This window comes from Petaurus breviceps, unplaced genomic scaffold (assembly GCF_028583685.1).
Source record: "Petaurus breviceps papuanus isolate PSGF00001 unplaced genomic scaffold, PetGlider_PUasm1.0 224, whole genome shotgun sequence".
In the NCBI taxonomy this organism is placed as follows: Eukaryota; Metazoa; Chordata; class Mammalia; order Diprotodontia; family Petauridae; genus Petaurus; species Petaurus breviceps.
In genome coordinates, this window is record NW_027185887.1 from 8,958,340 (window position 1) to 8,975,763 (window position 17,424).

Genomic DNA, 17,424 nt, shown 5'->3' on the forward strand with positions numbered 1-17,424 from the left:
TGTATATGTAAAGCCTTTATCACATTACACACCATTTTGGGGTAGGGGAGGGATGGGGAGAAATTTTGGAACTCAAAATCTTATGTAAGCAAATATTGAAAACTAAAAATTAATTTTTTAAAAGGAGCATTATATGTAATGGGGATAAGCTAGAAGCATTTCTAATGAAATCAAGGGTGAAATGAGGATGTCTATTTTCACTACTTGTATTCAATATGGCACTAGAAACATTTGTTTTAGCAATGAGAAGAAAAAGAAATTGAAGGAATTAGAACAGGCAAAGAAGAAACTAAGTTATCACTTTTTTTTGTGGGGTTAACTAACTTGCTCAAGGTTACATGGCCAGTTATTTCTGGGTGTAGTGCTAAGTATCTGAGCCCAGATTCGATCCCCCAGGTCATCCCGACACTGGGGCCGGTGCTCTTACTCGCTGAGCCACCTGGCCGCCCCTAAGCTATCACTCTTTGCAGATGACATGATGATCCTAGAGATTCAAGTAAGAAAACTACTTGAAAAATAAACAACTTTAGAAAAGTTACAGGATACAAAATAAAGCCACATAAATCATAGGCATTTCTATATATTACTAACAAGGCCCAACAGCAACAGAAAGAAAGAGAAATTCCATTTAAAGTTATTGTGAACATTATAAAACATTTGGGAGTCTACCTGCCAAAACAAACCCAGGAACTATATGAACACTATTACAAAACACTTTTCACACAAATAAAGTCTAAATCTAGACTAGACCTAGACTGATCTAGATCTAAAGATCTAAATAACTTGAAAAACATCAGTTGCTTGTGGGTAGGCCAAGCTAATATAATAAAAATGACAATTCTACCTAAATTAATTTATTCAGTGCCATACCAATCAAACTACCAACAGATTATTTTATAGGGCTAGAAAACAAATAGCAAAATTCACATGGAAGAACAAAAGGTTCATAACATCAGGGGAATTAATGAAAAGAAATGCTAGGAAAGGTGGCCTAGTCATACCAGATCTTAAATTGTATTATAAAGCAGCAATCATAAAAACTGCTTGGTACTTCCTAAGAAACAGAGGGATAGATCAGTAGAATAGGTTAGGTACATAAGACACAGTAGTCAATGACTATAGTAATCTACTGTTTGATAAACCCCAAGACCCCAGCTTCTGGGAAAAGGACTATTTGACAAAAAATGCTGGGAAAACTAGAAAACAGTATGGCAGAAACGAGGCATAGACCAACATCTGACATTTTATACCAAAATCAAATCAAAATGGGTACACAACTTAGATATAAAGGCTGATAATACAGGCAAATTCAGGCAGCAAGGAATAGTTTATCTGCCAGATTTATGAAGAATGGAAGAATTTATGACCAAACAAGAAATATATAACATTATAAAATGCAAAATGGATAATTTTATTACATTAAATTCAAAAGGTTTTGCACAAATATAGCCAATGCAACCAAGATTAGGAGGGAAATAGAAAACTGGGAATTTTTACAACCAGTATCTCTGATAAAGGACTTATTTCTAAAATATATAGAGAACTGATCAGTAAGAATTTTTAAGAATACAAGTCATTCCCCAGTTGATAAATGGTTAAAGGGATATGAACAGGCAGGTTTCAGATGAACAAATTAAAGCTATCTATAGTCATGTGAAAAAATGCTCTAAATCACTACTGATTAGAGAAAAGCAAATCAAAATAACTCTGAAGTACCACATCACACTATCAGATTGGCTAACATGACAAAACAGGAAAATGATAAATGATAGAGATGATGTGGGAAATTTGGAACACTAATGCATTGTTGGTGGAGTTGTGAACTGATCCAACTGGAGAGCAATTTGGAACTATGCACAAAGGGCTATAAAAATGTGCATACCAAAAAAATTAAATTAAAATAAAAATTTAAAAATTAAATTAAATTAAATTTAAAAATAAATGTGCATACCCTTTGACCTAGCAATACCACTTCTAGGTCTGTATCCCAAAGGAATCATACAAATGGGAAAATGACCCACATGTACAAAAATATGTACATCATTTTTTTTTTGTGGTGGCAAAAAAAATGAGAAATTGAGGGAATGCCCATCAGTCAGGGAATGGTTAAACAAGTTGTGATATATTAATGTAATGGAATACTATTGTACTATTAGAAATTATGGGAAGGCAGATTTCAGAAAAAAAAAAAAACTGGAAAGATCTGAATGAATTGATGCTGAATAAAGTGAGCAGAACCAAGAGAACATTGTACATAGTGTGTGATGACTAACTTTGATAGACTTGTCTCTTTTTAGCAACGCAAGGGTCCAAGACAACTCCAAAGGACTTATGATGGAAAACGCTGTCCACATCCAGAAAAAGAACTGTGGAGTCTGAATGGAGTTGAAGCATATTATTTGCTCTCTCTTTTTTTTCTGCTTTCTTGTGGCTTCTCCCATTGGTCCTAATTCTTCTTTACAACTTGACTAACGTGAAAATAGGTTCAATATGAATGTATATGTAGAAACTATATCAGATCACACACCGTAATTTTGGAACTCAAAATCTTATGGAAGTGAATGTTGAAAACTAAAAATTATTTAAAAAGAAGCCTTTGCAAAACTTTAAAGCACTAATATTAGTGCTACTAATATTACCCTGAGGCAGCCTATTTACTTTTGGTTAGCTCTGATTCCTTATACCAAGTCTAAATTTTCTTAAAATTTCCATCTACTGCTAAGCAGAACAAGTCTAATCCTCCTTGTACATAACTACCCTTCAAATACTATTATATCCTCCTTGCCTCTCTTCTCTCATTTGTCTCTAAACACAGTCAACCACAGGCTAAACATTTCTAGTTCCTTTCACTGATCCTGATATATGATCTCAAGGCCTTCCCTTCACAGACCTGATCAGCCTTCCATGGACATTACCTAGCTCATCAATGACAGGCCCACATACTCAACTCAATCCTAAGATTTGCCCTGACTTCATTATCAATTTTTTTTTTATTCAGGGTAATTTTTTAATCTTTTCTTTTCTAAGGTTTATCATGGTTGCTTTTAAAATCCTAACTTCTAGGAGCTGAGATGGTAGAGTAAGCAGTAAATTACTGTAGCTCTCACACAACACCCAGAACAAATCCTGGAACAGTGGACCCAACAGAAAGATAGGATGGAACAGTCGTTTAGCCCAGGTGTGGGGTAGGAGGAAAGATAGGAAAGGGATTTTAAAAAACTTTTTTAAAGAATTATTTTCTTCAGTCATTTTTTGTCCTTCCTTGTCCAAGCTGTTGACTCTCTCTTGCATGCCTTTCATTTCTTTTCTCAATGCTTCTTCTTCTTCTCTTATTTGACTTTTAAAATCCTTCTTGAACTCTTCCAAGAAGGCTTTTGGGGCTTGAGACCAATTCATACCCTCTTTTGAGGTTTCAGATGAAAGTATATGATGATGTTGTCCTCTTCTAAGCCTGTATTTTGATCTTCCCTGTCATCATAGTAATTTTCTGTGGTCAATGCTTGTTTCTGCTTCTTGCTAAGTTTTTGGCCTATTTCATGGTTTTTATAGTTGAGCTCTCCTGCTGGAGCACAAGCTTCTTGTGTTGGGGTCCAGGGGGCCTGGTCACTGTTTTTTTTGTACTGGTGCCTCAGATGCTGGTGGCTGTATGGGTCTGGTAGTTTACCTGGTGCTGAGTAGAGATCTTAGAGGTGGTGTCTGGTGTGTGCTGAGGCCATGTGGGGTTTTTCTGTGTTTCCCCAGGGCTACACTGAAGTATGTGCAGGTCCAGCTGCTGGAGGATGCCCACCCGCCCAGAGCTGTGCCAAAGCATGGGCAGTCTGGCAGCTGGAAGATGCCTGGGGCTGTGCCGAAGCAGACAATAGTTCTCGGAGCTAGAGTCTGCCAGTTCCCTTGGCTATCCTTAGGCATGTGAGGTGTCCTGGTGTTGCTGACCTTTAATGCTTTCCTCCACCACACTGGGGCTCAGGATCAAGATCCTGCTGATTTGATGAGGTGGGGTTTGCGGCTACCTTGATGAGACGCTTTCTGTCCTGGACTGTATTCCCCTTTCACTCAAGTGATATGGACCTTTCTTGCTGATCCTCCAATAAACTGGGTAATAGTTGAACAACTATAGTATGAATGTAATAATATAATACTGTAAGAAATGACAAAAAGGAAAGTTTCAGAGAAACGTGTATCAACTTGTATTAAGACTTGTAGAAACTGATACAGACCCAAAACTATTTATACAATGAAAACAGGGTAAAGGAAAATAACTTGAAAAACCTAAAAATTCTGAACAATGCAATGACTAATCAGAAAATGGTGGGTGAGCATGCTTCCCATCTCCTGGCAGACTGGGTGGACTCTAGGTAGATAATGAGTCACATTTTCAGTATATTGATATTCAATGGGAACTTTTCCCCACTAAATTAAGCAATTACGACTATCAAGTCAACTTTATCAAGGTATAAATTTACTTTGTTTTTTCTATACTTAGTTGTTATAAACAGTGGGAGTAAGGGGCAGTGGGGATGGGAAGAACTGCAAAACAGAAATTGTAGTGATGCCCAAAAAAAGGATAAAAAAAATTAAATGTGCATGTCTGTCATGTTTATAGTTCTTAAAAATTAATTGCCACAGAATTCAAATTCTTCTAGTGCTTTTATATCTAGTCAATTTTCACAAACACAAAAACAAACAAAACCCGCAAGCATTCCCTTATCTTGGCTGGACTTAAGTTTCCTACATTTAATCTCTACTCTCTCTCATTTACTTCTATGACTTTCTTCACCCCACATCCACAATAATAGTTCTAACTCTTTCATCTCTCAGTGCAAATAAAAGTAAAGGAGTGGGCAAAGATAGCTTGCATTTATGTTTTTAAGTTTGAAAAACACAATACATCTTACCTCATTTGATCTCATTTTTAAAGATACTTATAGCCTTCCACCACACAAAAACACTCAAATTCTTAAGTCATTTTTCACATTAAAACCCTTATAATTAAAGGCCAAGAATTTAATGCTTTCCTTCTCCACCTGTAAACATCCCTTATAGTAAAATAATAACTATCATAGCTTATAAATTCTAGAGAATATGTTTACCAATTCTCTGTGATGATAAACATTGTAGTTTATAGGTAAGTAATAAATGAGAATATCAGAGGTATTCAGATGCCAAAGGTAAGATTAATGCTCTGGAAACATCACTTCATACAAAAATAAATATTCCACATTTCTTTTTCAGCCTCCAAAGGATCCTCAGCTCACATAAACTGAATCTCTGCACTGTTCAACTGTGCTAAGTAAAGTTGTCTTTATTCTGGCTGCTCATTTTCTTTTTACATTCAGTGTCTTCTTTTTTTTTAACTGTCAACTATGGCCCAAGCTGTAATTTATGCAATTTAAGCTGTAATTTGACTTTAATGTCCAGTCATTTCTAAATCTTGCCAGACAACTAAATTATGAAAGAGCCCATAACCCATATATACGGAACAGAGAACATGTATAGAGAACAAAAGATGAATGCAAATCATTAAAAAGGAATATATAATTGTAAGGGGAGCTCTTGTGGACATTCAGCTATATCTTTACAGCTCTCTTCAATGTTCAAACTACAATTACAAACCAATTCAGATGTAGCAGTCACTTAACTTTCACATCATAGGCACTTTGTGAATCAAACAAAACACTACCAAAGCAGCTTGTATCACAACAAATTCCTATTTAGTAGCTAGAAATCTCAGAGGAGAATTATCTCACTCAATAGTTTCTATGCATTCATTTCCCTAGTACCAGATAGCACTACAAACAGTTTTCAAAATGTTTTCATTAAAAGGAACTCAAATCAAACTTCTTAAGCTTAGCACCAACAACAGTTTTAATTTTTTTAATTACAAAATTGGGAAAAGTCAAAAGGCACCCTGTCTGGCAGGCATCTGGTGAGATTTCAGTGCCTGGGAAACCAAATTAGTGAGCACTGAGGAAATAAGGCATGGGAGTACAGTTCCAGACAACAACAGTACCAGTAACAGTAATAACACTAATTTTACATAGTCTTTATTTAAGATTTTTACAATAAACATGTGCAGTCAATAATCCAAGAATTATTATTATTATTACAGATGAGGAAACAAAGGCTCAGGGAAATTAAAAGATTTGCCAATGGTCATATAGTTAGAAAGAGTGAGAATTGTAGAACCAGGTTTTCTAACTCCCAAATCCAGCACTCATTCCATTATACCGAATTGCCTTTCTAACTAACCAGTATATCCAACTAGGCCAAGGAAGAGAACATGGGCCATGAGCAGGGGGGCTGAGGGTAATCTGAAGTCTCTAGTCCACCATCTACTAGTTAAGGAAGAATCACAATTGGAACTGCTACTCTAGAAAAGAGGGTCTACAAACTACGAGTAAGTGCTTAGCTTTTGCTTCAGTTTCTGTTACCTGCCCTTGCACCCATCTTCTCTATATATCTTATAAAATCTAAGTTAGTTGGTGAGTTCCTGGTGCATCCTTATCAGTCTCTCTGGACAATTCCCATTTTTCCGTTCATCAGAACTGTTTCCCTTTGGAAGTCTGAATTTAATTCCTATTTCTTAGTCCCTTTGAATTCCGAAAGCTGTTCTCAAATCTAGGCTGCATGTCAAGACCATGCCCACCTTTCAACTCTTTCACAAGCTCTAGAAAAGAGGGAGTGATCACTTCCCACACCTCAAGGTTCCCATCATTTTCTCAAAAACAACAGTTCATTCCTATGAATGAAAATCATATTCAAAAAGACCAGTGAAATCTACTTTGTTGAATTACATATATAAGTTTCTTCCCCTCAAATTTCTCATGGTAAATAAGTGGTTTGTTTAAAAACTTAATTATGAAATTAATCAAGTCTTTAACATTTTAACCAAAAAAGCAATGAATGCTAAACAGTTCTCTTTCCCTCCTTTTAACCTGTCTCATTTCTTTTGAGTAAGTCACAGTCTATTCCTGGGTCTTAACCCTTCAAATCTAGGTAATACCTAAAAGGTCAAATCTGCCTCCTTGCATTTGGACTCCTAATTCATCTTGTCTGTCACCCATACTTTGTATATTCATGTTTAGGAAAATGAATAAAGGGTCTTATTTCTTGGATCATCTACCTTTATAAATGTACATAGGCAATTTTGAGCCTCACTTTCCCTTTTTCCATTTAAAACCCTTTGATTACATTTACAAAACTAAAAAAATGATCTTGTAAGCCCTTCCTTATTCCTCCATCCTTCACCAGAAGACTGTCAATCTTGTATGTTAAATATGGTCTAGAAATCCAAATCTTTTTCTCATTTACTATCTTCTTAACCAGCTGTTTACTTTCCAAATCTACCCCCTCTTCAGAATCAGTGAATAAGCATTTACTAAATGCCTACTGTGTGTCAGGCGCTGAGGATACAGATTAATAAAATGCTTACTTGCTTTCCCATTTTGGATGCAGGGCACTAGAAGTTAGGGGAATCAGGAAAGGCTTCTTGTTGGTGGTTGATGGTGCTTGAAGGAAGAAGGGGAGTCAATGAAATGAAAGTAAGGAAGCAGTAATGAAACCATCTAAGAGGCAGTTAATGATGCAGTGGATAGAGACCAGGTTTGGCGTCAGGAAAACGTGAGTTCAAATTCTGCTTCAGATGAGCACACTGCAACCTCAAACTCAGTCTGTTTCCTTATCTGCAAAATGAAAGTTGGACACAATGCCTCTAAGGACCCTTCTAGCTCTAAATCCATGACTGTGATTCCTAAAGTCTTCAGTTGTTGCTATTTAATCATGACATTCATAATCTTTAGCAAGACTTTCCTTAAATTAGTCAAGTAAATTTAATAAGTAAAATGAAATTATTAATAATAATTAAATATTTATTATATATGCCAGGCACTGGGGATAAAAAAAAGTAAAAAAAAAAAAACAGTTCCTGTCCTCAAGTATCTCATATTATAATGAGTGAGTCAAGTAAATAGCTAGGTACATACAAGCTATATACACGGTAGGTGGAAAGTGATCTGAGAGGGTAAGGCACTAAGTCATGCATAGGTCAGGAGATGGAGTATCCATATTTGAGAGCTCTCAGGTTCCACTGTAGCTAGAGTATGTGGAGACGAGTAAAGAGTAAGAGGACTGGAAAGGCAGAAAGAAGCCAGGTTATGAAGAGCTTTAAATGCCTGAATTAGTATTTAATCCTGGATAATAGGGAGTCACTGGAGTATGAGTAGGGGTGGTGACATGATCAGAAATGTGCTTTAGAAAGATCACCTTGGCAGCTGAGAAGAGGGCAATCTGGAGTAGGGAGAGACTTAAGGTAAAGGGACCAATTAGAAGGGTATTGCAGGAGCGCAGGCCAGAGGCGGATAAGGGTCTGAAGAGAGAGGGAATGTATAGAAGATATGTTGTGAAGGTATAAATGATAAGATTTGGCAAGATAATGGACGTGTGGAGTTGAGAGTGAGGAATTCAGGATAATATCAAGGTTGTAAACCTGGGTGACTTAGGAGGATGGTGGTGTTCTTCACAGGAATAAGGTAATTAGAAGAGGGGAAGAGAGAAAGAAAATTAATTCAGTTCTGGACACGCTGCTTACAGTCCACCTATTTTAAAGTGTCCAAGAGGCAGCTGGTGAAGAAAGACTGCAGTCAACTAAGCAGATATAAGCAACTGATACTGAACATAGGCCACAGCAGTGGTATCAGTCCCTGTCCTGGGCATGACACTGAAATCACCAGGTGCCATTTTCTTAGTCTGAAAGATGTTATCTTCTGTTGTTTTCCTCCACTGCTCCTCATTCACTATGATTAATTTACCACTCCCTCCAGTCCACCTCCCATTATAAATAGAACAAAACCAAGATAGAATTAACTGTACTTTGTGGGAAAACAAAGGACCTGGAAAGATCTCAAAGCTACAAATGTGAACAAAAGTGCTCAATAAAGGTTACTGAATGAATGAATGAAGACTATAGTAGGGAAGATAACAATATGCAATAAGTGACAATCAACAACTACTGAGGTGGATGTTAGAAGAAAAGAGAATAAAGATAATAAGGAGGATGTTTTAGTAAAGCAACACACAATTTTAAAACTCCTGACAATTCATTCTCAGATGAATTCTCAGAAACTTACCTGGCTTACAATGTCTCTACTTAAGAAATAACCTAGGAAATAGGAAAACAAATAAGGCCTCTTCTATGTTACATATTTTTATTTTTTTATAAATATTTTTTAGAGGGGGGAAGGCAAGGCAATTAGGGTTAAGTGACTTGCCCAAGCTCACACAGCTAGTTGAATATCAAGTGTCTGAGGTTGGATTTGAACTCAGGTCCTCCTGACTCCAGGGCTGGTGCTCTATTCACTGTACCACCTAGATGCCCTTTTTATAAAAAATTTGAAAGCTTTACTGGCAACTTTGATTTTTATACAAAAATCATTCTGAACATAACCCTCAATTCACAAAAAGTCTTTTCACATAACAAAAAAAAGTGAAGTAAAATTAATTTTCACACAGTAACTTTGTCTGCTAGTGTATCACCCATCTGTACCAAAAAGAAGGAAGTATTTAATCAATGTGATTAACTTATATGTCAAAATTTGTTCAGTGATTCACCTGGTACTGTCAAATGAGTTCAGTCTCACTGCATATTGCTTTTTGGTGTTAATTTTGTTGTTGTTTTTAGTTGTGTTTGACTCATCATGACCCCATTTGGAGTTTTTCTGATACTGAAATAGCTTGCCATTTCCTTCTCCAGCTCATTTGTACAGATGAAGAAGAAACTGAGGAAAACTGTGTTAAATGACTTGTCAAAGGTCACACAGCTAGTAAGTGTCTGAGACCAGATTTGAACTAAAAAAAATGAATCTTCCTGACTCCAGACCCAGCACTCTATCCACTGTACCACCACACTGTCCTTTGGGGTTAAAAAACTAATTAAAAGAAGCTGTAAACCAAACTAAAGATGATTCTTTTTAATTTTTTTAAAGATAAAGCAGACAACCAAATCTGCCAACAGCTTAATAAAGATGGTGGTAACAAGTAATTAGAAAAATGAATTTAATGATAAGTACAGGGACTTTGTCCCACTAACCTTGGCTCTAAGGTAGTCCAACAGATTTATGGTCTAGCAATGTTACTCACCGGAGTCAGCCCTTATACATGTTGTATAACCCTGGGCAAGTCACTTAACCTCCTTCAGCCTCAGCTACCTTATTGGTAAAATGTGAATAATCATAGCAACTACTTTCACTGAGTTGTCTGAGGAAAAAAAATCACAGAATATACATAAAGTACTTTACAAAACCCTTTAACCTTTATTATCAATCTAACACACCACTTGCAATCTTATCTAGATGGTAGCTAGAGGACAACTAGAAAGATTACATATTTATCAAATTCATGGCCTCATCCATAGAGACATTTGTTTTATCATGTAAAACAAAACTTGTTCAAGACTATTTCATCCAGGTGTAATCCTTATTCATGCCAATGTGCTCTCAAAGACCTGCTACAAAGAAGCTACCCAAGGAGTTAAAGATCTCCCCCAAGATCTTTTCTCATTTACCAATACAGTACTGGGGCATCCTTTTTGATGTATGAGCACTTCCACTACCATTCTCAATATACTTCCCAAGTTTTCTCACACAATTAATTCATTATTGGTAATTTTTTTGGATATCATTTATGCCTACCTCCATTCACCACTGAGCTTCCATAAATTTTAATTACTTGGAATTCACAACAATATAGCCACACTAGAAAAATATTTGTGGTAATATACTGGGTTATGTTAAAGAACACTGTCCAAATGCACTCCAACTTATTCATCCCCCTACATAATGAATCACTCTGCAATAGCAGTAGTTAGCACTTATCGTTTGCAAAGCACTTTACAAATGTTGTTCCATTGTTCAATCCTGTCCAATTCTTCTTGATCCTGTGGACCATAGCATGCCAATACTATTCATGGGGTTTTCTTGGCAAAGATACTAGAGAGGTTTGCCATTTCCTTTTCCAGTGAATTAAGGAAAACAGAAATTAAGTGATTCGTCCGTGGTCACATAGCTGGTGTCCAAAGGTGGATTTAAACTTAGGTCTTCCTTACTCCAAGCCCAACCACCTACCTGCCATTTAGGTATGGATGAGGAAACTCAGGCCCAGAGAGGTCAAACACAAGTGGGTTCGAACACAAATCCTCTAACTTTAGAGACAGTGTTCTTTCCATGGTACCATACAGCCTCCCTATTACAAATGTCACTTTATTTTATCTTCACAACTAACCTGGAAGGTATATGCTACTATTATTCTCATTTTTGAGAAAAGAAAACTGAAGATGAGAGGGGTTAAATGACTTGCTCAAGATTTGAACTAAAGTCTTCTTCTAACTCAAAGTCCAGCTCTTTACCCAGTGTACTACCTAGCTAAAGAGGAAAGCGGAAAAGGAGGAATACATTTGGGTGATGATATAAAATGATAAAATATTATATAAAATGATAAAATATGATATAAAATGATATAAAAAGATGATATAAAAACAAATGATTTCAATAAAAACTTGTTTTTTAAATAGTAAAAAGAACCAACAACTCACATTTATATAGCACTTTAGGATTTAGAAAGTGTTTTCCATTTAACTGAATAATATAGAACAAGGATTATAATTACTATAGAGGGATGGGATGGAGTGGAATGGCCAATGTCATTGATCTCATTGTGGGGGAACTGATGTCACTGCCATCTCCACTGATGCAAATTGACAATTTAACTTACAGTCTTAAGGTTAATGAGAGGCCATGACTTGTTGGGGATCTCACAGTATGTGTCAGAAGACCTGAAAGGTAGCCTTTGTTACTCCAGGCCAGTCCTCTACCCAATAAAATACAACCCTGCCTTTCTTTATTCCCAATTTACAAATAAGGAAACTGATTCAGAAAGGTTATATATCTTGCCCATAGTCATTTAGCTCATAAGTAGTATAGTTGAGACTTAAACCCAGTAAGGCTCTTTGTTCACAACTAGCAAAGAAAAGAGGAAAAATTCCAATTCAATTAGAAAACATGGTTCATTTTCAGTTGTTGCTACTCAGGACACTCGACTGAAAGCAAAAGTTAAACTGCCAACCAGAATCCCTTCATGGTCTATGACCCCTACCTCTCATAAGAAAAATACAAAACCTAACAAAAGGTAAGAAATAAAATCTAATGCTTTAAGCTTTAGATTACCATAATCCCACTCCTGTCTAGTTTGTGAGTCATCTCCCAAGAGGACAACACTGACCCCTGTTTAAGATTTATAAGCCATCCTTGGAAGACAATTCCAGATGTCTTAAGTTAAAATGGTTTTGGAAACAAACACTCACTGAGAAGTTTTCTATAGTCATAAAGACAGAACAAGGTTATAGAAATAGACCAATAAAGTAAATGCCTGTTCTTTTTCAAAAAAAGATTTTCACCTGGAATAAGTCTAACTGTAATGAAATCAGGAGTTAAGTCATTACTGATGGCACCATCATGGTTTAACCACAAGTTAAGTACATACAAATTTTCTTGTTACTTAAAAAAGAGGAGAGGGGAGTACCCATTTGGGTAATGCTATGTTATAAGAAAAGGTGAAGGACATGGTTTCAGAGAAACCTAGGAAGACTTGATTTAACTGATGCAGAGTGAAATGAGCAGAACCAGAAGATCATTTACATACTAACAACAACACTATAAAAAAATATAAAGAATTCTGGTCAATTCAGTGGCCAACTGAAGAAGCAAGCTACCCAGCTCCTGAGAAAAAGTTAATGAACTCATGAGTTACAGACTGAGATTTTTTTTTTTTTGCACACAGTCAATGGAGGAATTTGTTTTGCTTGACTATATATGTTCGTAACAAGGATTTTGTTTTTCTTTATCACTGTGGGGTAAAGGCAGGTGAGAGGGAGAGAAGGCAGATCTTAATTTCAAGAAAATTTAGTTTTAAAAGGGTTGATTTTACTAATAACATGCACCTGCATTTATAATAATGTTTTTAAAGTTTGCAAAGTTATTTTCTTCACAAAAATTTCATGAAGTCAGTAAATCAAGAAATACTATCATCATTTTACAGATGAGGAAATGGAGACTGGGGTTAAATGACTTATCTATGACCACATAGCTACACTGAAACCTACCAAGCAACTTCCAAAAAAGACCAGAACAAAAAGAATGTGAACAGGCCGAAAGAGAAAAGGAAGGAGCTGTGCTCCTTCTGCTCTGATATAGCTGCTGCTAGCCAGAGGCTGAAGAGGATTCAGGCCCAAAATAGCACAACCCAGTAATGTAAACAGCCACTTCAGTAACTAGTGACAACCGACCTCCTAAACAAGTGGCTTTCTCCCTTCTGAACACCAGCTGATCTAGTTACAGGAAGCTGCCAATTTAATAAGAGTCACTTACTGTCCAGGCACAAACAGAAACTGCTTGCCAACAAGAAAAATGTATTTCAGCATCCACAGTTTCTTTTAAAATATGGCGGTTTTGTACTTGCTTTTTAAAATATGAATGTTCTACAGCACCAGATTAACATTACTATTAAAATCAACTTTGAAAGAGCCCTGTCTACTAGTAGTGGCCCTCTAGTATCCAATATTCAGGATTTCTTTGAGTGGCGTCTTAACTAACTTATCTTATAAAAGAAAATGGAAATGAGATAGCCTCACCAACAATCCAGGAATAAATTAATGGGGCCTCTAAAATAAAGCAAAATGCACACTGAAGGCACTTCTTCTTTGTTGAACTGAATTAAAAATGGAAACACCTAACCTAAGCAATCCTCAAGTTCAAGACTCCCTCTTCCCTCCTAGTATCTCATACCCTGACTTCAACAGAAAAGGATGAAGAAACAGATTAGCTATTATTGCTATTCTACTCTTCTCCCTCCAAAGCTGCTTTGAAAACCCGAATATCAGAGATTTGCCAGACCCTCTACAAAGAAGATACCCGTCTCCTTCTTTCTTAACATTCTCTAATTGAGTGTCCTCATATATAAAAAGCAAAACAAAATAAAAACATACCCTCTTCCTTGTGACATAATCTTAAATTTTCTTCCTACAAAATGATTCTTGAAATATGCTTGTTTGTGAAAGATAAACAGGACAAAAGAAAGCAGGGACAGTAGAAGTGTGTTGTTTGTGTATGTGTGTGTGTTTGCGCACGCACGTAAAAGCAAACAAATCCTCCAGAAATATATATTCAGACACAAAACTGTCCATTTTTTATCACACTGTATCTTGTCTAAAGATCACTGGTTTTCCCCACACACATACCTTTTAAGTTTACTTCACTTCTTTCCTATAATAGAACTTACCAAATTACACCATAACAAAGATTTCCTTTGACTCCAAACATAGAAATATCTATGTCTTCCTGTCATCTATTAGCAACAGTGAATCTAAGTCAATGATAGGTTATCATGTAAATGTAGAATGTGATGAACATAACTGTTCATCACATGGGGCTGGGGGCGGGGCGCGGAGAGGAGGGAGAACAACAATATAACCATCAGGGTAGAGCAGTTAAAATTTCACTTTAAAATGGCTCAAAAGAATGTTCTTGGGTGGCCAGGTAGCACAGTGAGTAAGAGCAGCGGCCCCAGAATCAGGATGACCTGGGGGCTGAATCCGGGCTCAGACACTTAGCACCCACCCAGAAACACCTGGCCATGTAACCTTGAGCAAGTTACTTAACCCCAATTGCTTAGGGGCGGCCAGTTGGCTCAGTGAGTAAGAGCACCGGCCCAAGAGTCGGGATGACCTGGGGATCAAATCCGGGCTCAGATACTTAGCACCACACCCAGAAATTACTGGCCATGTAACCTTGAGCAAGTTACTTAAACCTAATTGCTTAAAAAAAAAAAAAAGAATGTTCTCTAAAAGAGGATATGGGAATGTTGAAACATGAATTCATTGTTGGTGGAGCTGTGAGCTGATCCAACCATTCTGGATAGCAATTTGGAACTATGCCCAAAGGGCTATAAAAATGTGTATACCTTTGACTCAGCAATACCACTTCTAGGGCTGTATCCCAAAGAGATCATAAAAATGGGAAAAGGACCCACATTTACAAAAATATTTATAGCAGCTCTTTTTGTGGTGGCCAAGAACTGGAAATAGAGGGGATATACATCAATTTAGGAATGGATAAACAAGTTGAGGTATATGCATGTAATGGAATACTATTGTGCTATAAGAAACTATGAACGGGCAGACTTCAGAGAAACCTGAAAATACTTATATGAACTGATGCTGAATGAGCAGAACCAGAAGAACATTGTACACAGTAATAGTCACAGTGTGCAAGGACTGATTTTGATAGACATAAAGCTTCTTAGCAATGCAAGGACCTAAAACAATCACAAAAGACACATGATGGAAAATGCAAGCCACATCCAGAGAAAGAACTATGGAGCTGGAATGCAAAACAAGAGAGACTATTTTCTTTTTTTATTTGTTTTATTTTGTTGGTTTTTTTCTTTTTCATGGTTTTTTCCATTCGTTATAATTCTTCTATGCAACATGACTAATGTGGAAATGTGCTCAATAGGAATGCATAGTAGAGCCCATATCAGATTGCAAGCCATCTTGAGGAGGGAGGGGGAAGGAAGAGAAAATTTAAAACTTATGGAAGTGAATGTTGAAAACTAAAAATGAATAATTGAGTTAAAAAAAAGAATGGCCTCCAAAGTCTATGCTAGCATATTTAAATACATACTGAACTCTCACATTCATTCCATAGACTTAGTATACACCTTTGATAAAGTGAAGGCCCTTCACTCTGGATTTTTACCAATCTACCATTTGGTAAATTCAGACAGAACCTCATTTAGATCACTTATTTTACAGTTAATTTTTTTAAAAGAGAAACTGGTTTGTCCTATAATTTTTTTTAAATCACAGAGCATCCTTCATACGTGATTTCATTTCTTTCCAGATGTTAAGTGCATTGTCATTTCAAAAGAGACTGAAAAAGGATATGTTGAGCAGTATTCGCCAGGTCTTAATAATTACATTCTATCTGCCTAAGAATCCCCTTACCAACTGTAAATCCCAAGTTACAAGGACAAGGTCTCTATCATTTTCTAATGGCTCAGAACCTCGTTTTACCTTACTAAAATGGTTCAAAAGCAATTCATAAATTGAGACCACTTTAGAAAAGTTGCCAATTTAATCTTTCTTGATCCATTAATGGGCTGAAATTACATCTATGTTCTCCTTTTCACAGACAATTGATGTGGGAAATCTAGGTTATTCTTTTTCTTTTCTCCCTTTTCCTTTGATCTAATCAAAGGCTGGTACTCTTTTATATTTATAAAATTTCCATGGGAACCTTTAATAACAGACCCATTATATAACTGGACTGGATTTTTCTTGATAAAAGAAACTCTACATTGAGCCCAATCTAAGCATATTTGGATTATTTACTTTTCCATGTAGACCTTCACTAGAAGAATGAGGAACAATAATGCATAGGGAATAGAGTGCTAGATTTGGAGTTGGGAAGACATGCATCCAAATTCTACCTAACATTTATCGATTTTACTAATAACATGCACCTGCATTTATAATAATGCTTTTAAAGTCACTTGCAAGTCATTTAATCAACAATCAACAAATATTTATTAAGCACCTACTATATGCCAAGCTGGGTAGGTGCTGAGAATACAAGTGCAAAGAAACAATCTCTACTAGCAAGGAGTTTACATACTAATGGGAAAATTACAAGGACATATATAAATATATGTATAAATGTAATGTGACTAAATACAAATATATACAAAAGAGTTAACTAGAAAGCAGCTTGGGAGGAAGAACAGGCACTAACAGTTTGGGGGAATGTGGGGGTGGTACAAGGAGTGAGGGAGAAGGAAGGAAGGGGAGGGGGGAGAAAAAAAAGACAGCGACAGAGAAAGAAAAAGAGAGACAGAGAGAATGGACTAGTTTAGCTGGATTGTGGAGAGCAGGAAGATATGTAATGATCAATGAAGCTGGAAAGAGAGACTAGAGCCAGGTTGTATAGGGCTTTAAAAGCTAAACAAAGGAGTTCATATCTGATCCTCGAAGCAATAGGAAGTCACTAGATTTCCCTGAATAAGGGAGTCATATGGTCAGATATGCATTTAAGGAAAGCCACTTTGGTAGCAGTGTACACAGAATGGATTAGAGTGGGGTGACACCAATTAAAAGGCTGTTGCAATAATAATCTAGGTGAAAGTTGATAAAGGCCTGCCTGAATTAAGGTAGTACTTGTGTGAGTGGAGAAATGAGTGGATTTAAGAGCTATCGTAGTAATGGCAAGATTTGGCAACTAACTACATATGTGAGGAAGAATGACAAGTCCAGGATAATGTGAAAGTTCCAAACACAGGAGAATGGAAGTATGGCAGGGAGTTCAAAAGAAACAGGAAGCT

General features: G+C 36.5%; 1 protein-coding gene across 5 annotated transcripts in view; it reads right to left on the reverse strand.

Moving 5' to 3' along the window:
* SLC66A2 (solute carrier family 66 member 2) overlaps positions 1-17,424 on the reverse strand; it is a 182,128-nt gene that overhangs the window by 16,994 nt on the left and 147,710 nt on the right. The window contains exon 6 of one of the 5 annotated variants that reach the window (XM_069095020.1): positions 1,980-7,508. The exons of the other annotated variants lie outside the window; for them this stretch is intronic. Within the exon in view, the coding sequence (XP_068951121.1) occupies positions 7,460-7,508 (49 nt within the window). The 3' untranslated portion in view covers positions 1,980-7,459. Of the gene's footprint in view, positions 1-1,979; positions 7,509-17,424 lie in introns of those variants that run through there. 5 annotated transcript variants of the gene reach the window in all.